The 22,730-nt window shown below is 35.6% G+C and overlaps 1 protein-coding gene across 3 annotated transcripts; it reads right to left on the bottom strand.

Moving 5' to 3' along the window:
* Positions 1 to 8,106: 8,106 nt before the first annotated feature.
* On the bottom strand, positions 8,107 to 18,856 carry LOC100798033 (uncharacterized). Of its 3 annotated transcripts, none has more exons than XR_001384651.3 (9): positions 18,495 to 18,856; positions 16,058 to 16,800; positions 13,716 to 15,451; positions 12,321 to 12,544; positions 11,563 to 12,160; positions 11,394 to 11,475; positions 9,071 to 9,118; positions 8,281 to 8,608; positions 8,107 to 8,188 (listed from the first exon to the last, which is right to left on the bottom strand). XR_001384651.3 is itself a non-coding variant. In XM_014766978.3 (8 exons), the coding sequence occupies exons 1-8, from the start codon at positions 18,793 to 18,795 to the stop codon at positions 8,405 to 8,407; spliced, it is 3,936 nt and encodes a 1,311-aa protein (XP_014622464.1). In that variant the 5' UTR covers positions 18,796 to 18,856; the 3' UTR covers positions 8,107 to 8,404. The 3 variants fall into 3 exon arrangements, 1 of the variants encoding a protein (XP_014622464.1); XR_005888442.1 differs by having other exon boundaries at positions 8,323 to 8,608; XM_014766978.3 differs by having other exon boundaries at positions 8,107 to 8,608.
* Positions 18,857 to 22,730: the final 3,874 nt, after the last annotated feature.

Genomic DNA, 22,730 nt, shown 5'->3' with positions numbered 1-22,730 from the left:
AAGACAAAAAAACATACTTTATTCTCGAAAAAAAATTAAGTTGTACTAGGTAATCAACCGCTCATACTAACGGCATCCCTAAATTTTTTGCAATATTAATATAAATGGAATAACTAACGTTGTACGTTTGAGCTTTCGGTAGATTCTTGCATGAAATATATTAACTCCATTAACAAAGAATGAATTAATATATTAATTTAACAAGGCTCACAATTTTTTAACCATAAAAGTATCAAAAGAGTATAAAAGATTACTAAAAGAATATCGAAAGAGTCAATAACTCAATATTCTTTATTATGAAAAAAATGTTGTATTTTGGGTAATTCAAATAAAGTCACATGGTGCTAGTAGCACCTGATAGCATCACAGATAGATATTAATTGATATAGTGCATTTCAGTTTATATACTATTTTTCTGTTTTGAGTTTGTTATAGGTGTAACAGAATTACACCTGGAGTCATAGAATATATACTTCAGAAAATGAGCTGTAACTGTAATCAATTCATTCATCAATAAAGATTCAGTTCCTCTCAATTCTTCTCAACCTTCTTCTCTCTGTTGGTGAGTGATGGGTTCCAATTGAATCCAACAAATTGGTATCTAGAGCGAGTGAGATTCAGGGAAACACGAGAGCTGCGTGAGGTGCGTGTGATTTAAATCGGAAATTCGCATTGAATTAAAGATTGAAATCGAAGAAAATCACAATTGATTTTCTAGGGTCAGGGAAACACGAGAGAATTGTGAGGTTCATTTGAGTGAAGAACAGAGTGAGAAGATGAATGGAAACGGTGGATTTAACACTCACTTACCAGTGTTTGATGGTAAGAACTGGAGTCGTTGGTCAATACAGATGCGTGTGTTGTTCGGAGCACAAGATGTGCTCGAATTTGTGAATGACGGAGTTCCGGATTTGGCGGAAAATGCGACGGAAGCGCAGAGGAATTTGCATCGCGAAAAGAAGAAGAAGGATCAGAAAGCCTTGTTCTACATTCACCAGTGTGTTGATGCAAAGATCTTTGAGAAGATTGCGGAATCGACGACGGCGAAAGCTGCTTGGGACACGCTTGTGCGTTGCTATGATGGTGATGCAACTGTGAAGAAAGTCAAGCTTCAATCACTGAGGAAGCAGTATGAGAACCTGAATATGAAGCACAATGAGAAGGTAGCTGATTATGTGTCTCGCATAATTACTGTTACGAACGAAATGAAGACCTGTGGTGAGACAATTTCTGAGCAGATGATTGTTGAAAAGGTACTGCGTTCCTTAACTGCTCAATTTGATCATATAGTTGTTGCTATAGAACAGTCTAAGGACACTAGTACAATGAAGATTGATGAATTGCAAGGTAGTTTAGAAGCACTTGAATTAAGAGTAATTGAAAGAGGAAATGGAAAAGAAACAGATCAGGCTTTGCAAGCAGCATTTAAGGAAAATTGGCGTGAAATTAAGAAGAAACAGTGGTTAGATAAGAAGGCTAAACAGAATCCCAATAGTAGTGATAAAGATAAAGGAAAATCACTGGCTGATAAGGCAGAATCATCAAATAAAGGAGGTTATAACTCAAAGTTTAATAAGAAAAAGAACTTTGATAAAAGGAAAATACAGTGTTATAATTGTGACAGATTTGGTCACTTTGCTGATGAATGTTGGTCTGGTGCTGGTAAGTGGAAGAAACCAGAGAAAGGTACAGAGCAAGCTAATCTTGCTCAAGATAGTTCTGATACAGAACCTGTTATGTTAATGGTGACAACCAATGATGAAGGCGTAATAGTAGATTGGTGGTATTTGGACACAGGTTGTTCTAACCATCTAACTGGGAATAGGCAGTGGTTGATTAACTATGATTCCAGCAAAGAAAGTAGAATCAGGTGTGCTGATGATGAGTACTTGGTTGCTGAAGGAATGGGAGATGTGCTGGTAAAATTGAAGGATGGTGGAACTGTCTTGATTGAAAATGTGTGGTATGTGCCTGGCATGAAGAGTAATTTGATGAGTGTAGGCCAATTATTGGAGAAAGGTTACTCAGTAACTATGAGAGATGCAGTGCTGCAGCTGTTTGATAATTCTGATAAACTGGTTTTGAAGTCAAAACTGAGCAGGAACAGGACTTTTAAATGCAATGTAAAAGGTTCTGGTGTGAAAGTATTGAGTACAATGACTGAATCACAGAGCTGGCTATGGCATAGGAGATTTGGACACTTGAATTTCAAGAGTCTAACTCAGTTGAGTGAGAAGGAGCTAGTGACAGGTATGCCAAAGATTGATGTGTGTGACAAGACCTGTGATGTGTGCTTGAAAGGCAAGCAAACCAGATTGCCATTTGCTGATCAGTCACCTATGAGAGCAAGCTCTCCACTACATGCAGTGAGTTCTGACATTTGTGGTCCTATTGAAGTGTCAACACTTGGAGGTAATAAATACTTTATTACTTTCATTGATGAGTTTACTAGAATGATATGGCTGTATGTCATCAAGCAGAAGAGTGAAGCATTAGAGGTGTTCAAGAAATTCAAAGCTGTGGCAGAAACACAGAGTGGCCAGAAATTAAAAATATTGAGAACAGATGGTGGAGGTGAATACACCTCAAAAGCATTTGAGGAATTTTGTGAAGCTCAAGGTGTTGTCCATGAGGTCACTCCCCCATACACACCACAACACAATGGACTTGCTGAAAGAAGGAATAGGACCTTGCTTGATATGGCAAGGAGCATGTTGAAACAAAAGAACATGCCTCATGAGTTTTGGGGTGAAGCTGTAACAACATCAGCTTACATTCTCAATAGGTGTCCTACAAAGAGCTTGAAGTTGAAGGTACCTATGGAGGTATGGAGTGGCAAGAAGCCCTCAGTGAGTCATCTAAGGGTGTTTGGATCTTTGTGTTACAATCATATACCAGACGTTAAGAGAACTAAGTTGCAAGACAAGAGTGAAGTCATGGTATTGATTGGATACCACTCAACTGGTGGTTACAAGTTGTACAATCCCAAGTTGAAGAAGACGTGTATTAGTAGAGATCTCTTGATCAAAGAAGATGAGTCATGGGACTGGGAAATAGGGGAAGTGAAATTCAAGGCTGCACCAGAAATCGATATATGCAGTGACAGTGAGAGTGATGATCACAGTGCTGCAGAAGTGAATAATGATGGTGTGAATGGTGTTGTAGCACCTAATGATGATGTGCCTGGTGATGTAGTACACGATGTGCCCGCTACTCCAGCAGTGAGACCACAGAGGCAGAAACAATTACCAAGGAGACTGCAAGATTGTGAGGTGCTGCCAGATAGTGCTGTGACTGACGAAGGTGACTTGATTCACTTCGCTCTCTTAGCAGATGCAGAGCCAGTCAACTTCACTGAAGCATTGAAGATTAGTGAGTGGAGAGCAGCAATGGAAGATGAGTTGAGATCAATTGAAAGGAATCATACTTGGGATCTTGTTCAATTGCCTAAGAACAAGAAGCCAATAAGTGTAAAATGGGTATTCAAGTTGAAATTGGATCCTGAGGGCAGAATTGTGAAGCACAAGGCTAGGCTTGTGGCTAGAGGTTTCTTGCAGAAACAAGGAGTTGATTATACAGAGATCTTTGCACCAGTTGCAAGGCACGAAACTGTGAGAGTGATTGTCTCTCTAGCAAGCAATAAGGGGTGGAGTTTGACACATCTTGATGTAAAATCTGCATTTTTGAATGGGGCACTAGAAGAAACTGTGTTTGTGACTCAACCTCCTGGCTTTGAGTTAGAAGGCAAGGAGGAAATGGTATACAAGTTGAACAAGGCGCTCTATGGGCTCAAACAAGCACCAAGAGCATGGAATAGGAGAATTGATGCATATCTTGCTCAACTTGGCTTCAAAAGGTGTGTGGTAGAACATGGAGTTTATGTCATGTTGAAGGAGGATAACAAGGTGTTAATGGTGTGCCTATACGTTGATGATTTACTAGTGACTGGTAATCATACAACAGAGATTGATAATTTCACTTCACTCATGATGAGTGAATTTGAAATGACTAACTTAGGGAAATTGTCATATTTCCTTGGGTTAGAATTCTTGTGGACTGAATATGGGATTGTCATGCATCAAAGGAAATATGCTGGTGAAATTCTGAAGAGATTTGGGATGGAGGATTGCAATGTTGCAATCACACCGGCAGAAACAAACCAGAAGCTTGAAGACAAGCCTGAGGAAGAAGGTGTTGATCCAACTGGTTACAAACAGTTGGTAGGCTCACTGAGATACCTCTGCAATAGCAGACCAGATATCTGTTATGCCGTAGGCGTGCTGAGTAAATTCATGAATAGGCCAAAGAAATCTCATTTCTTGGCTGCCAAGAGGGTTCTAAGGTATGTGAAGGGAACTATGCAGTATGGTGTGATGTTTCCAAGTAGTGTTGATGGTGCTGAGATGAAATTGATTGGTTACTCAGATGCTGATTGGTGTGGGGACAGGACAGATAGGAGAAGCACATCTGGTTACTTGTTCAAATTTGGTGGAGCTGCTGTGTCTTGGAGCTCAAAGAAACAACCAGTTACTGCTCTCTCAAGCTGTGAGGCAGAGTATATTCTGGTTCCTTTGCTGTTTGTCAAGCAATTTGGTTGAAATCACTGCTTGATGAGTTGAAATGTGAAGTACAGATGCCACTGTCATTACTGATAGATAATAAATCAGCAATTAGTCTTGCTAAAAACCCAGTCTCACATGGGCGTAGCAAGCACATCGAAACAAGGTTTCATTTCATCAGAGAACAAGTGAATAATGGAGTTCTGAAATTGATTTACTGTCCCACTGAAGATCAGTTAGCAGACCTGCTAACCAAGGCTGTTAAACCAGACAGATTCATAAAGCTAAGGGAAGAGATTGGAGTCATTTGTTTTGAAGATTTGAATTAAGGGGAAGTGTTGTATTTTGGGTAATTCAAATAAAGTCACATGGTGCTAGTAGCACCTGATAGCATCACAGATAGATATTAATTGATATAGTGCATTTCAGTTTATATACTATTTTTCTGTTTTGAGTTTGTTATAGGTGTAACAGAATTACACCTGGAGTCATAGAATATATACTTCAGAAAATGAGCTGTAACTGTAATCAATTCATTCATCAATAAAGATTCAGTTCCTCTCAATTCTTCTCAACCTTCTTCTCTCTGTTGGTGAGTGATGGGTTCCAATTGAATCCAACAAAAAATTGTATGCTTGTATTAAGTAATCAAACCAGCATCCCTAGACTTTTCGCAATTTGAATAGAATACCTAAACCGACAGTTAAAAGCTGTATGTTTAAGTTTTCGGTAGATTCCATGCATGAAATGCAAGCTGACCTAATCAGTTAACATAGTATTTTCAAGTAAAAAGACTTATTAACATTTTATTGGTTGTTCAGGTTATCCCCAGCCCAAAAACAAAGACTAATCATTTAAAATACACAAATTAATTCTAAAAACTAACTTCTTTCACTAAATTATTTTTCAAGCACTAATTTCAAATCAAACCTTTCAATCAAGTAATTATAGAACATGATTATCTGTGAATCATACAACACCATGACACCATGTTATATAATAAAGCTTATAGATCATTACTATTAGTCATTCTTGAACCGTGAAAGTCTCTCAATTTCAACGTAATGTTTAGTTTAGTATGCAAGGCATCTTTTACTAAAAGTTTAATTCATTGAATAGGAATGCTATATTAGCCATAAATCAACCGCATGGTAAGAAGATACTGATTCTTCAAGTATCAAGCCTTTAATTACTTTTTCTTCCCTCCTCAGTATAATAACAACTCATTGCTATGTGAGGCACCAAGAAAAAAATAGAGAGGGAAGAGGAGAGGACTCACGTTGATTATTAGAGAGATGGCGCAGGACATGTGGGGCATGAAGAGATGGTTCTTCAAGAGGCTTAGAAAGCAATCATTGGGGACAGTGAAGCTTTTGAGGTCTTCAATCAAGGGGAAGAAGCTTTATTCGCCACTCTCCTTCAAGGACTGTGATTTTCAAGATTATGTCCGCGTTTGACACCATTGTTTTGGTCTTCTTGTTCTCCTTTTTCTACCTTTTTGTTGTGGCTGCACCTTCTAATTTTTAGAAGCTTGTTTCATGTAATCAACATAGCAACGTATTTTTCATTACCTTTAGACTAGATTCTAGCTGAATGTTAGGTTAGGGTATTAGAACTAATGGTAACCTAATAGAAGGTGCAGAAAGAGAATCGGAAATATATTACACCTAATAGTCTAATACATAGTTGTCCCAACTAACTCAATGATATTAATCAACTGTTTCTGTTGTACAATAATTTATGGTTAACCTTAGATGTAATCATACACATTGATAGCCACCAAAGGAGTCTAGTTCAGTTATTAAGCAGGGGGCATAAGTTATTGTAAACTCTCCTAGCACTTTGAGCATGACTCAAATGTTAGCAAAGGAAGTATATATATAATAGAGTTTCACTGGAACTTGAAGAGCCTTGGATGAAACCTTTTCACAATCAAAATGAAATTATTATATAGGAGCATAAGGATACAATAGGGAATTCGGAGTTTAGTGAGTAAAGATTGGATCCACTTGACTTAGTGTAGTGTTGTTGGCCATGCTATGGTATTTAGCCTCGGTGCTGGAGCAAGTCACAAGACTGACAAGAGGCTACTTCTTGGAGGACCAAGACACTAAATTAGGTCCAAAGTAAACAAGGAACCCGAAGTTGATTTACACTCGAGATTAGCAGGTTGTATGAAATGATCATCTTTAATGAAATCATTTCACAAATAGCATTATTACTAGTGTAATTTATGTAGTCGACTTTACCTAGTGGATGTTGTTAGTTAATTTGATGGATATAAGAAAAGTGTCGTCCAGTCTAAGACTTGAGTCGTCTAATCTAAGGTTTAAACTTATACAGTGAATGTCGGCCATTGTGTCTCGTCCAATTAATTAATGTTTATTATATATCAGTAGATATTTAGATATGTGCGTCTATATGTGTGATGTATAAAAGCACGTTTGTGTACGAGTGTTTATGAGAGAAAGAGTGAATGTATGTGCATTAGAATAATCAATATAAAACTATTTCTTCTTCTCTCATTTATCTTTTTCCTTATTATGTGTGTGTGAGTGGTTTCTTCTCCAATGGTGGAATAAGATTTTGTTTTCAAGCAAACATATGATAGTACACCAACGATTGTCCGAGGATGAACCATAAATTGAGACACTTTATTGGCAATTTATTTTAAATCCTTAAGTTGTCAATTTTTATTCAAATAATTAATGATTTAAAATGAATTTGAGATGATAAATTATTTCAAACATTCCAGAATCTAAATATTTGGCAAGAACTTAAAGATTTACGGACAACACGAGGTTAAAATTCCAAACAAAGAAAATTTGATATTTTTAAAGCATTATATTGTTCTGATTGGTAAATTATAATTTTAAAAAATAAAAATTTCATAATTTTACATTATCAAGATCTTTTGAAGTTAAGAAACACCAACACAAAAAAACTTAATTGTGAAAATTAGAAAAAAAATAAAGAATCAAATTCAAAGAAAAATTATTGATTAGCTAGAGTCTTGCATTATTGTAAAAGATCAAGAGTAAAAGCCCAAAATATTTTTAAAAATGAAAGAAAGTACTCGCATCTCGTTTTATTGCATAGTTAATGATATATCAGAGTCAAGATCAAACTTGTCCTTAGGGCTTTTGCAAATTTAGTCACTATAATCTGAGTAGAAATTAATATTCATTTAAAATCACAGTGCAAGTGATAATTAATGCGTAGATGGCTATCTTAAGTTTTGTTAGATCCTTGATGGAATGGTTTAATCAATGAAGGAGCAAATGTATCTTTAAATTGTTTGTACTTTATCCTTTATACACAAATATCAAACAAGAGAAAACTCCTTGAAATTTGTAAAAATGACTTCTCATAGCAAATCTTTAAATTGGACCTTGAAATTGTATTAAGATATATTGACTTTATAAAAAGTAATTTATTTTAGTCTTTTGTACTTTATTTCTCTACTGTCGTTTTGCACTAATAGATGATAAAGTGAATAAAATTTATCAAAATTTAGAATCGTGTAGATAGATATTGACCGATACAATTGGGAAGTAATTTGAGTTTATTCAGCTGAAGAAAGAGTTCGGCAGATTGTAGACCAACATGGAGGGATTTTTTTTTTGGATCTACAAAAAAAAAAATCACATCAGCATCAGTAGATCTACAACAAACAGAAATACACCTAGGCAAACCCCAAATTTCCGTGTCTGCTACTCACCAGAAAGAAACTTTACAAAAGCAAACAGCATAAAATATTTACATATATTCCGGGCATACAAAATGTGCCTTCAGCTCCACTGCCGGCTTAGCTCTATGATTTTATTTTTGATAAAGTACACCTATTATATCCAGTCAAAGTTTGTTTCTTTGGGAAGAACCAAAGCAATGAGGCAATCTGACGGATCATGTGCAATAGAAAGCAAAGAGCACGTTTCAATTGAGTGGGGGAGAATGAACAGCAACCTTGCCCATATGGATTTTGAAGCTGGGATTTTAATAACCCCAGCACAATCCCTCTGCTTCAAGTATGATATGAAATCCTGAAACTGATTGGCAGACATAGGGTCAACAAAAGGAATGGACTGTGTTACAGGACAAAACACAAATTCCAATTCTCACTCATATATACACAAGTGCAAATTTACATAATAAGTAACATCAGAATGATTAATAATGTTAAAGAGGATTTAAAAAAAAAAAAAAAAAAGAGCACCAGGAGAGGCAATAGATTCTATTTAATACCAAATTAAGATAATATGAAGTACATCTCAGCAAGGGGTTAAAAGTTGGTCTTAATTCCTAGCCAGAGTAGTCTTCAACAAAAACTTAAGCAAACATTTGTCAAAGGAATCTAAACAAAATATACTAGAACTTGTGAGAAAATTTAGTTGCTCCTGGAAGTCTCAGAAACAACATAGCAGGTAAGATAGATCAACATTAAGATTCAGTGCACATTTCTGAGAGAGCACAGTTTGAACTTGCAAATAAGTGAGGAAAAGAAAACATACCCTTCTGTGGTCACTAGAGGAAGATGGAATCAAACGGCACACTTCCCTCTGCACCAGAAACCAATACCATAAAGTCAGATTCAGGGAACGAAAGGGCAATGCAGACAACCTTCAACAATAAGCCTTATCCCACTAGGTGAGGTCGACTACATGGATCACACAACATTATTCAGCTTAGTTATGTAATGCAGACAACCTCACATACTTTAAATAATATTGGATACTGATACACATATAATACAACTGTCTCAGTATCAGAACTATGTTACCTTGTCTACAAAACTCTTCTTTATGATTTTAAGTAGTGAATGCATCATTACCATAACGTGAATATAATATTTTTATTTAAATTTAGCTAGGATTATGCATTTCAATTACATTTCAAGGCCAGAGATGAGCAAAAAGAAAGACAGTCATTTGGGTTGCTATTACTGTGTCACTGCTACATCGATCAAAGGTATAAAAACCTCACTTTGTCCCTCTATCTGTTGTCCCTTTAAGTCTTGAACAAAAATTGAACTACCTGGCAAAATAAACCTCCCAACATTCAGCAGCACACTTGTTTTTGGGGGTGATTTTCATGCAACCTGGTGGTTTTCTGACGAATCCACTTGTTCGACCGTCTGCTATATTTATTTCTAGCCAAACCCAGCATCTTCTATCAACCCACTGATCACCATTAGCCCTCCTTTGCCACAGGTCTGATTCATGCAAGTCTCTTTTTCTGTTTGTCGCTGTGTTGCATACTTCACAGCTAAAAAATTATGATCTCATTAGTTCATTCATTCGTTCGTAGTGTTCTGTTTTCCTACAATAATTCCATGCTTTTTACTTCATCCTCTCTGAACACCACCACCCCCCCCCCCCCTCATGTTCCTTGACTTTTTTTATTGACTTGATGGTGATTGGGAGTCTACATCATTGACTTTTGATTACTAATGATGAATATGTCTTTAACTTTGATTTTTTCAAGCATTTATCTATGTAGTATACATTATGTAATTTACATCTATAATCTTTCCTAAACAGCACAGACCATCAAGCTATTGTATTTTTGGTATTGATGTCTTAATTATCCTTCACTAGTATTGATGCTGGTTCTACACTGGTATTCTGCATTGATATGACGCTGGTCCAAGGTCCTTGTCCTCCTTAGTAGGTGTCTTATCATTCTCAGTTAGTGTGCTAGAGGAAGATGTCATATCCTGAATATGAAAGAAAGGCAACACAAGAGACTCAACTTCTAGACTACTCTTCTCCTGAAGCTGAGGAGTGAGAACTAGTGTAGAAGGACTCTGTTTTATGGAAGGTGACATCTATGGAGACCGACACAATGATTTTTTTGGATGATAACCGTTGGTATCCCACATCCACTATAGACATAGCCAAAGTAGAGCTTATAAAGGCTAGAACAATCCTCATCATATGAGTTAGTTTTCGAAATTGAGTTAGGTCTAGCACAAATTCAAGATAGTAACAGAGCATAGATCCTCATTACTTTACTGCATTGGACAGGGCTAGGACATTGAGTTCATCAATAAAGATCCACTCTTTCAATCACTAATCTGATCCAGTTGCATCACTATCATAGATCGATACTGGGCCACTCTCACCTGTCCAAAATCTACCAGTCTTGCAGCTTTCTCGATGCAATATTAAAAAAAATCCTACTTAATTCCACGACTTTCCTAGTTCAGTCCTACATCTAGATGTCCAAGCCTGGACATGGGGGGTAATGAGATTTCATATCAACCTGGATATAGCAAAAGTAGAACTCAAAGATTTGGACAATCCTCATCTCATGAGCTAACTTAAAGCCTCCCTGGGATCTGGTGATTTGATATCAACTTGAAAGAGGAGGCTGAATATTAGTTCTAATTCAGTAATTTACATAGGATGATTACAAATCATATATATAGACTACATCTACCCTCATTAAGCAATTACAAGAGAATAAAAATTGTACAAACCAAGTCTAACCAGATCTGTCGTAATTATGGAAATAAATAATTATAGTAATTATACTACACAACAAGCTCTTATACAGTCAGATTGTAGACAGGCGGCCAGACATGTAACAAAAGAGAGAGGGTATGCAAATTAAAAATTACATGGGAGCATAGATGGGGACAAAACATGCTGGTTTAGTTTGTGCATGGTATAATATCTTGAGCCATGTAAACCCAATAATATAATCAAAGAATGCTTATCTAATGTAATAGCCTGAGAAAAAGCATCAATTACAAATTACACACATTTCTTGACAAAATGAGCATGAGATAGTTGGAGAGGGCGAGACGCCAAAGGATGTCTGAAAACTCACTCTATGAGATGGAGTAGCAGCAAATGTTGATTTCACATGTCGAAGATCTGTTCGTTTTGTCATGTCTAATTTTGAGGGCCACCTGCACCAGAGAAAAACAATCTAAATGGGAATCCATTTGAAGAAAATAATATTCTGACCAAGAGGAAGCAACAATTTGATGTCTTACTCGGCAGGCTCAGGTATGGCATTTGAATATCGACAAATATTTGAATCTGCTTTGCTTGCATAAATTGTACAGTAATTAACCCCGCTTTTACAGAGATTCCCCTGCCATTGATACTGCAAGGACTGCCCTGAACATTCCATATTGACTGGTTCTTGAACAGGCAGTTGCGGAGGAGGAGGGGGAGGAGGAGAACTAGGCAGTGGAGGAACCAAGGGTGGCTGAACCTGGGGTAAAGGTGGTGGAGAAGGAGGAAGTGGAGGTGGCATTTCAGGCTGAGGAGGTGGCAAGGATGACAAAGGTGGTGGCATAATTGATGGAGGCACCTGCTGGTTATAAGGATGCATTGGAGTTCCTTGTATCTGAGCAAGTGGAGTTACTGAAGCAGGAATAAAAGGACTGACAACAGCATTACCATGAAAATGATTTGGCATTACTCCTGTCCTGAATTGGCCGACAGGTAAATGATTATTTATTCCCTGACAATCCCATGGACCATTTGGAGGAACATAAACAGGGTGTACAAAAGGAAATGACTGAATTTGTTGTGGTGGTGGAATGGAAGGTCCATGTGCTCCAGAGTATGAATGCGGAACATTACCTGGTAGAGATTGGACTAAATTTCAGAACCAGACACCATAATTGTTCACCAGAAAGCAGCGTACACACCTAACTTAGTTATTCAATTTATAATTCCATAACCAAGAAAAAACTGTACTCACAGACATGCATAAACAAAGAAATCATAGAGCACTACCTACCTCCTTGATGAGGATCCTGTGACAAATTATCATAACCATCAGGTTTCCTTGCTCCAACCTCTGACATCTCTGTAGAACCAGGAAAGTGCCAGTTTGACTGAAGCAGAGGTGCACCCTGTATTCCACTAGTATGATTTTCTGAATTTATTCTGGGGGATACAAGCTCCATTGAATTGTTCTCTGGTTTAACTGAAAATGGTACAGCATTCTGATGTCCAGGTTTGCTGTATAAAGCAAGGAGAGCAATAACCATGTAAGTTATTAAACACTCATGAATTATTCTGAGGACTTACTATGAAACAATCTAAAAGCTGTTGGACTTGGAAGAAATAACAATCATTAGCCACCCACCACACATTAAAGAATGCACGATCAACAGACAATGGTGTAAAATAAAATTAACTTACATTGTTGGAGACAATGGTGTAAAATAAAATTAACTTACATTGTTGGAGAACTGACGTAGATTAAGTTATTAGTTTCTATTATTTATTTAAGGTTTTAATTTTCATAATTAGGAATTTTTTATTTGGGGTTATTTTTTTCATTTTTTGTTTAGGGATTTTATTCTATTTTGGATCATCTTGCTTTAGCTTAAAATAGGAATAGTTTTTTGGGGTATTTGGCTATGTTAGGTCTGTAAAAAATAAGCTTAGTGTAAACACTTGAGATGCTTTTGATTATATTATACGGTAATGAGATTGCTAATTTTAGAGATATTCGATATTTTGGTCAAAGGAGCACCCCACCCTAGAAGAGTAAACTTTGTTTACAATGGCCGATTTTAGAGCCTGATTTTGATAACAAGGTCACACACCATCTACCTCTCAGCTTTCATGTTCCCAAAACGCATGCATTTTGAGATTAAACTTCAGACTCCATATTGAGACTAATCTGTCCCAAACAGTGATGCATCTTAAAATTTTAAATAAATTTAGTTGTAACAAGAAATAAACCAATATCTTCACTCAATATGGAATTTCACATCTAAAATTCATATAATAGATTTAAGACAGCAAGACAATCTAAGCATAATACTTTTATGTTTTAGCTTTTTTTTCTATTGAAGAATGAGATTTTTAGTAATTAGCAACAGCATTGTGTCATGTTTAATATATTTTACACTTAAGTCAAATGACACTGGTTAATCATCAATTTGCTAATTTTAGTGTATATATATTATGTACCATCTAATGAACATGTCAAACTGAAAACACATTTAAAAAATTGAGAAAAAGTGGATCATTGTTTGGACTTAGGAGAGAGTGAGAAGACATTGAAGTTTGAGGCATATGCTTCCAAATGGGAAAAAAAAGAAGAAAAAGAACCATGCACTTCAGTCATCAAATATATTTGTCTTTGTGTGAGTGTACATTATAGAAATCAATCGCATACCTGAATTCTATCTGAAAGAACAATCCTGGACAACCACGGAGATTCTTTAGAACAGAAACTGCACCATCAACATTACTACATTCAACAAACCAACTACATCCCATCTGCATGTTTGCTTGTGTCAACTGCACAATGGATCCAGTGTTTCCAATGGCAAGATTGCAAATGGCCATTAACTCATCGTCTGTGAGGAACAAAGAGCTACTACGTGGAATAGTTATGCACAGAGTGCTGGATGGAACCATATCTTCCTCACGCATGGGAGGACAATTATTTCCAGTCATATAATTATCATTGAGACCTAGGTTTTGATTAATATTATACTTTGTGTGCAATGAAGCAAGTAAGGTGGACAAGTGAGATATCCTTGTTTGACTGCTATCAGCGGGGCTCCCTGATAGAGTTCGAGCATGAGGTGATCCAGCAGGGTTGTTAACTTTAAGGTCAAGATGGGGAGGGGGAGGGGCAGGTATAGGCCTTGCACCATCCATATAAGCATGCCCAATTCCAACATTAACTGTTCCTGGACAAAAATGCTGGTTGTGGTTACTTCTTTCTCTTCGGAGTTGTCTCAAATGCAACATGACAGTTGTAGCTTCTTCAGGAGATTCAAATTCCATAAGTAATGCAAACTCACAGCTAAGATCGATGAATGCAAGAGGACCCTTGTGGATCACCTTCCTTGTTTCATGCATGATCTCATCCTTGGCCCATTGACTGGGAATATTTCCAACATAAATATGAGAACTAGAGCCAACTGCAACACCATTCATTGCACCCCTAGTGCCAAGTCCTATATCCATGAATTTTACATGGCAAGGAAAACATCCAGGTAAACAGTGTCGAGTTTTTATTGCATCAACGATCCTTCTGTACTCAACCAAGGCAAATCCTTTTACTGGAAAGAAAATAAATTGTTCAACAGGACCAAACCTTTCTATGTGAAACCTAATATGACTTTCAGGCACATCAGGACCTACATAACCTATCCATAGCTGCTTAGAAGCAGAGACAATACCCATGGCTGCAGGATCCCCATCACAGCACCAGACAATTTGACCTTTTGTTGAAGCAGATGGTGACATAAAATGATGATTAGGAGATGCCAAAGAATTACTAACAGATCCACTAGAGGATCCCAGTGGAGGTGAATTGAAATTTAAGACTTGATTTTTCTCTACATTCAGGAAATCATTTCTACCTTCAAATGAATTGCTCCTAAAGTTTACTGGTGTTCTAACTGCAGGTGAGAACATTTGATGGCTTATCGAGTCCCTAGGTGTGGGCATATTCCCATCCTCCCCCACCCCAATGCTCATGGGCTTTGAGACTCCATTATCATAAAGCAAACCCACTTTTAATGCAGGAGCATGGTCAAGAGAAACAGCAGAGCTATGAGCCATCACATATTTATCAGAAACCTTATCAGTAAAATCATCATTAGAAGAACCAACATGAACTCTCAAACTGCTGCCTTTTACAGATGATTCACCAATGCTTTCATGTTCCTCAGAGATCCTAGGAACAATGTAGTTGCTATTCATGTAAATTGAAGAATCAGATTTATCTTCATCACTATCTGCTTGACAGTCCTCCAAATCTGTTTGCTGAGGAAACATTCCAAGAATTCCTCGCACTAGTGATGCAATTTCCAACGATGCATTAGAGAGCAAGTCAAGTAACTTCTTACATCTACACAACATCCATTTCAGCAGTGAGGGGTCCTTGTTAAGGACCTGTACAGAGAATGGTCGTGAAAAGGTTTCTTAGTAATAAAAATTAAGCAAAAAGTAATAAGTTTTAACAAACATTCTTCAGTGTCACCAGCAACCAATAAGCTAGTCATTTCTAACAAAATATAAAACCTACAAGCAAAAAGCTCAATCATGATCTCATAAAGTAAAATTCAAAAAAGAAAATCACATCACATCATGTCTTTACAATTAAATGCTATGTATAAAGTCATTTTTCTTTGACAAAAAAAAAAGAATTATTAGAGCAATACTGAAAAGCTGTACATTACAAATTTACAACATCTTAAAATTCTACCAATACAGTATTTGATACATATCAGAAAGTTTCTTATGATGCATGGTTCACATCTTAATGTGGATGTTATAATAGTATTATTTAGTATTTATATTATACAAATAAAGCCAGGAAAGGAGCAGAGAGTAGAGAGAACCAACATAACCACAATAAATATAAAGAAGGTTGAATTAATAATTTCATTCTACACCTGGCAACTAGTGTAGAACAGCTATAGTGCAGAACAAAAATATAAAATAAATTCTGTGTATGAATGATATCCACACAAGAAGATTAAAATTATGAAGTATTACCTGTATAAGCAAGCAGCTCTTGCCAACAGATGAATCACCACCAGAAGCATGTTTGTCTTCAGTCATAATGGTCTCACCAGCCTCATTGTCTCTGATGCCTGACCCAATAGAATCTGTACATGATTTAGGTCCACCAATTGCTCTTTCCAAAAGATGAACTGCCTTATCATCATCAAATGTGCTAGTCACCAGGCTCAGAAAATGCTGTCCTTCGTCATTAGTTCCCTCTTTTGTGGCAGAGCCTAAGAGATCCAAACAAGCTGCAAGCAAATCTTTTGGACAAGAGAAGAATATCCAAAGTAAACATAACACACGCAACTTGGACAGTTTAGTCAATGAAGATTCATCTTCATCTAAAACCTTTTGTTTCAACTCAGAAAAGGCCTCAGGGGTATCTTGCATATTCAGAAAATTCTTGTCAACCATCTGTAAGACATCCTTTCCTTCAAATAAGGCTATAAAAAAGGTGAGCACATTCTGAAAAACTGCTGCACAAATTCCTCTAATTACAGCTGATGTTGGCGCCACCGACGAAGCAACACAGCAAACATCAGCTAGGCCACAAATACAGGCTCTAGCAGTTTCAAATGCAATACCACTGGAATCCTCTCCTCTGCTGATCAATGTCAAACTCAAGTTGTGCATATTAATGACAACTTTAGCTGCAGCTTCCAAAGCAGTTGGACAGTGACATGCGTACCGAGGAATAAGATCTGCCACAATTCTTTGTACACGCATACAACCTGTCACATTATAGAAGTTTCACCTTGGGCAAAAGAGAATTCCAATCAAGGAAATTTTTATATCCATTCCTTCAATATTATTGGCAAAGAATATAGTTCACTTGCTAATTAAGCACTTAATCAGGTAATAAAATCACACAAGGTAAAGGCATGGCTATTTCAGGTGATATTGAGACCCAAATTTCTTGTGCTTTCTGCAACTAGCGTGGCCTTATGGAGGGAGACTCCAAAAACCCTAGATACTTATAAAGCATAAAAGAAACTCATACTGCAGATATCAAAGTTCAAGTTTAAAGTTAATTGTTTCACTTGATTCTTCAATTAAAACTATATCATCCACACAAAAAAAATGCAATTAGGGATAATCTTTTGAAGTCCCTTGTAACCACGTCCAAAACTAGATTAAACAAGAACTTAAGGCTGAGCTTTGATGCAATCATAAAAGAAATTCCTTAGTTTCATCTCTTAGAGTTCTCACACTAGTTGTTACCCTGTCATACAAGTCTTGTTTCTTGTATGGCCCGAATATAAGCCACATGAACACCATTCTTCTCCAAAGTCTTTCACAGCACTTCTCTTGGCACTCAATCTTGAGTTTTTTCCAAGTCAATAAAACCATATGTAAGCTACTGTTGTAAACCTTTTCCTAGTATAAAACCAAATTAATTCCCTACAAAATCTTCATCCCTTCTCTTAATTTATGCTCAATCACGTTTTTCCATAATTTCATAGTGTTACTCGAGAGTTTTATACCACTATAGTTAGCACAAATCTAAATATCTCTTTTATTCTTAAAGTTATTATGATTAACATATTCTTGTTAGAACTTGTACAGTTGTACCTTTTGGGAATCATAGAATAATATTCAGAGTTCTTTCCTCATATTTCAACAATAGCATTCTCATAGGAATCATCAAGACTTCTTTAGTGTGTTTTAAGAATCAATGGCAAACATCTTCACCAAGTCCTATGATAGTCTACATACGTTACAAACTGGATGTTTTTAATCTATATGCACAAGCTTAAGGGGGAGTGTTGATTATGTCAATCATGTGATTGATATTGTTGATTCTTTCTCTATTTCATAGTTTCCTCATTTAGGAGATTACAATATCATAGGAAGGTTGTTGTATCATAGAGAACTATTATTATATCTCTTAAATTTAGGGGTTCCTTTCTTCTTTTTTTATTTTATATCTTGTATCTATTTATTAGCACCTCATAGATCATTGCTCAATCAATCAATGCAATACAAAATATTCAATATTTTTCCGTCTTATAGATTTGGCATTCTTCACCATATGTCAGCAACATTTCATGTTTCAAAAGAACATTTGAAGTGAAATGAATTACTAACCCTAATAACACTGGCAAGAATAAGATTTCTAAATCGTAAGATGTCATCATGTACAAAACAATTTCAAAATGAATTGAAACCTCAAGCAATTCTTAAACAAAAAAGGAAACTGTTTCTTTCATTTCAAATACTCCAAACATTGGGCAAACATAAATAACACCTAACAGAGTGAACTTTATGCACAAGATTCCCATAGAAACATTCCTAAATGGCCATCTACAGAAACGCTCCTCTCCAGCAAAATCACATTCCGATTGCAATCAAACGATTGACGATAAAAAAAAAATATTATGAAACGCTATTTGATCAGCAAAGAGTGAAAAAAGAAGGTTATTACCTCTGGAAGAAGTGATGAGAGCGAGATAACTCTGTTCGAGTTCAGACATGGAGGAGCGAGCGTCTTTCCGAAGCAAGCAACGCTTAATCCGCTTGTAGCCTTCGTACACGCTTCGAATTTCATCCTTGTTCCACCGCTTCGCGAGAATATCCTCCTGAGACAGCGAGGGAGTGGACGGCGTAGGTAGGGTTTGCGGAGAGGGAGGGGTTGCTTCGGATTCCGGCGGCGGCGAAGACGGTGGCGGTTCTGGTAAAGGCTCGTAGAGCTTTCGCTTCTTCAGAGGCTGCTCCGCTGAAGCCATGGGGGAGTGACGAATGGACTGGACTCGGGACACAGTGCACGGGTTTACAGCGCCTTCTCGGCAATTAGGGATCCAACGGGTCGGGTCAGACACGGATAGTGGCTTCCCGCTTCTCGTCCGGGTATTCAAAATCAAATCAAGACCCTTTCTAAATTGTTAGGCCGATTCAAAAATCACTTAAATCGAAAATTGAAAAACAATTAAAAAATTATATACTTTTTTGTGATTTGGTTTAATTTTTACATCTTATTATCAAAATCAAATTAAATCACATATTATAATTATACTAATTTCATTTAATGAATGTTTAAAATTATGTAACTAGTATTATTTTAAATTGATTATGATTATAGTATATAATTTATAGTGTATGTCTTTTTATTATAAGTTTGTAATATGTAATTTTTGTTGTGATAATTAATAATAAGTATTAAATAATTTTTTATTCATGATATATTTAAAAATAGTGTTAAAATTACTATTATGTTATAAAAATAATTCATAATATTATTTTATAATAATGTTAAATAGAAGTGAAAATAAAATTTATTTTAAAAATAATTTATCATAATAATTATGTGAATTTAGTTGGTAGGTTTTAAATTATAATAATAGAATAAAAATAAAAAATTATTAAAATTAACTCGTAAAAAATTGATTTCATTTGGTTCAAATTTAATGTTATATTTAAATTGAACCACATTTTTATTTTATGTTTACTGGCTGATTTTTTTTATCTTAAAATTTAACCAAACATAGCACAAACACTCCTACCATTACCCATCCGATATTCGTTTGAAAATTATCCAAACATTTTTTTTTTTACTCAAGGATACGAATACTGTTAATGAGCATATAAAAAAAAATTGTACCCACTACGGGTGGGTACCCATTTAAACTATTAATCTTTTATCTATAATGGATTTTATCCGCGGATATCCACAAGCAAATTTTTTTGTCATCCTTGCATTCTATTTATCTATTTACTATTTATTAATATGAAAAATTCTTTAGAATATGTTTGGATTCATAAAAATAATAGAGCGGAATAAAATGGAAAGTAAAGAAGTTGGAATAGTTATTGCATTGTTTGAATAATTTATAATAGAATGAAATAAAAATTTCTAAGAATACTAACAACATATGTACTTAAACATATTAGACTACGGCACTCAACATGTCATTAATATGGATATTATTTATCATTTGACTAGTAGTTTGGTCCATTTAAATATATGATAGAGGTTCGTCTCTTAACTATATGAATAGAATAACAATTGTGGGGAGAGGAGTTACTCCATAAATAGGCTGGAGGCTAGGGTAGGAAAGCTATCCATATCTCCCACCATGAAAAAGTTTTTTTCTTAACCATTATATCTTTTTAATTATGATTTGATGGCTAAATCTTTATCTTTTTTCCTCTTTTTCAACTAATCTTTAATATTTACCCCCCCCCCCCCCCCCCCCCCCCCTTCTCTCTTTTATCCCCTTCTTCCATTTTCCTTCTTTCTGTCACAAACACTAGACGTAGTCGCTAAAGGTATTTTTTTTTTTTTTGCGGCACCATACCACAACTTGGTGGAATCCTCCCTATGCTCCCACAACACCAACTTTATAATGTACATGGCTATAAGCAGCCATCCCAATAAGCACTCAATGTGGAATCAGAAAGCTACAAAACCCCCTTGGTTGCAACCTAAAAAGTAGAAAACACTTAATTTTGCCTTAATGGTAGCTTGGAGCGTGCACCCTTTGGCCTTTTGTGTCATAGGTGTAGTTTTTGCGATGCTTTAAACGGTGTCCTATTGGTCGCAACAAGCATTAATCCCAGGAAGACATACTATCACTCTACTTGAGGGTGAGATTCCAAGATCCAAGAATAGAGAATGATAACAACCCAAAACACAAAATCATACCAACAATGAAGTTTTAAAACAACACAATTGTATTGGTGGGTTGTTAAAGCTTCCATTGTCGTGAAGCGTGGCGGAGGAGGCACCTTCGAATCCAATTCAGGTAACTTTCTAGCAGGGTAGATTAGAAAAAATGAAAAACAAAAAGGAAAAATAAAAAAAACATGATGCCACAGCCCATCATCATTTGGAATCACAAAACTCAAGTAAGAAAGTTTTTCGTGATGAATTTTCAAAGGAAATAGACGGTTGAGAGTCATCTTTACCTTGACAAGTAAGTAATAAATCTGCATGTTGTGTCCTCTGACAGACAATTGTCCTTCCCATGCTCAATAAATTATGAGGAAGACCAAGAGCATAAAAAACATGAGATAAAATTTTGAGAACCATCATTCAATCTGATAGTGATTTGTCCTTTTTTTTCCTGAAACAGTAAGGTTTGCATTGTTTCCAAGATTTACAATAGATTTTATTGTTTCATCTAAAGTAGAAAAATAACTTATTTTTCCCCACACATATGATTACTACACCTAGTATTCAAATACCAAATATTTTCATCCTTGAAAAATGACTTGATTGGCAAAAATAAACTTTGTTGATTATTAGAATTCTCTCTACCATTTTGACTTTTCGCAACATTTGTTTGCGGGAATGGATGCACTTTATGAGGTATGGGAGTAATTGTCACCACACGATATTTTCTTTTTTTATTGTAACATATTTGATAAAATAAATAAATTTGTCCCATAAAAAAATAGAACTTGCTTCCCACAAGACACTTTTTTTAATGAATATAGAAAATTATTGTTCCTACTCTTCTAATATTAAGCACATACAATTAATGAGTCAATGATATAATTACACACCTTGACCCAACTGTAATTTGTACAAACTTAGTTAATTTAGAATTTTTTTTATGAGATTATGTATTTTATAAAAAATTATATTACTAATATTTTTTTTCATGTGAAAACTCAACAAATTTTTGGATTCGTCTCTGCTGGCAGTTTGAATCCTCAAACTACAGCTTTGTGTCCGAACTTTTCTCATAGTATAATCAATTAAATTCATATGGCCTTGATAATTCCACATATTCCTTGAGCAAATGATCCAAAAAATTTGTATCTTCCTTTGTTGAAATTTTCTCATCCTCTTCCTCTGTAATTTCTTCGAACTCCATCTTTGTAATTTCCTCTTCCTTCATATATATTGTTGAAATTTTATGGACATATTTACCTTTTGCATTTTGACTCATGGACTATTGGTTATTTTTTTTAAAGGTGGACTATTGTTTAATATTACACATTAGTTAAGTGAATTTTTTTATCATTTTCATTTTTTTTTAATAAATGGGGAAAACAACCCCCCAAAAAAACTAGAAACCACACAGGGATAAGAGTTACATCCGCCAAAACGACGTTAGAAGCAAAAGTAAGAACTACATAAAAAAACTCTCAACTTGATTTGCTTCTTTAAGAGCATGAGACCAAGAATTTTGTCCTCCATCTTGAGTAGCATCCTGGAACTCCATCATTTTCATTGGTTATCAAGGGAAACGCGTTTGGTTTGGACTTCCTATTCCATCCGCGTATATTAAGCAACCTGGCTAAACTAAATAATTATGTCCATAGTCTTTGGCTGACAATGAAGTGGTAAAAGGTCTCATTGGTTCTATATTTGTTTCGGGAAGTCTGCATGGAATGAATTAATTTAATGTGTCCATAACTATACTTAATAATTAATTATTTTAACACCTCCATAATTGTACTTTATTAGTGTTAAAAAGACTGGAAATACATTATACATATCATATCGCCCTACAGCAATTATGTAACTATATTATAATTTGTATTATGTGAGCCTTTGAATTAGAAACCCTATATAGTATATATGCACTCAACAGACAGGACATTTTTTAATACAGAATGTTAATTGGTTACGTCATTATGTGGTCTAATCCTTTGTTATGTTATATTAGAGTTTACGCTTTAGGTTATATACTGTTTTTCTAATCTTCCCATT

This window comes from Glycine max, chromosome 14 (assembly GCF_000004515.6).
Source record: "Glycine max cultivar Williams 82 chromosome 14, Glycine_max_v4.0, whole genome shotgun sequence".
Classification (NCBI taxonomy): Eukaryota; Viridiplantae; Streptophyta; class Magnoliopsida; order Fabales; family Fabaceae; genus Glycine; species Glycine max.
Note: the sequence above shows the minus strand (reverse complement) of the source record. Positions and strands in the feature narration are given on the sequence as shown.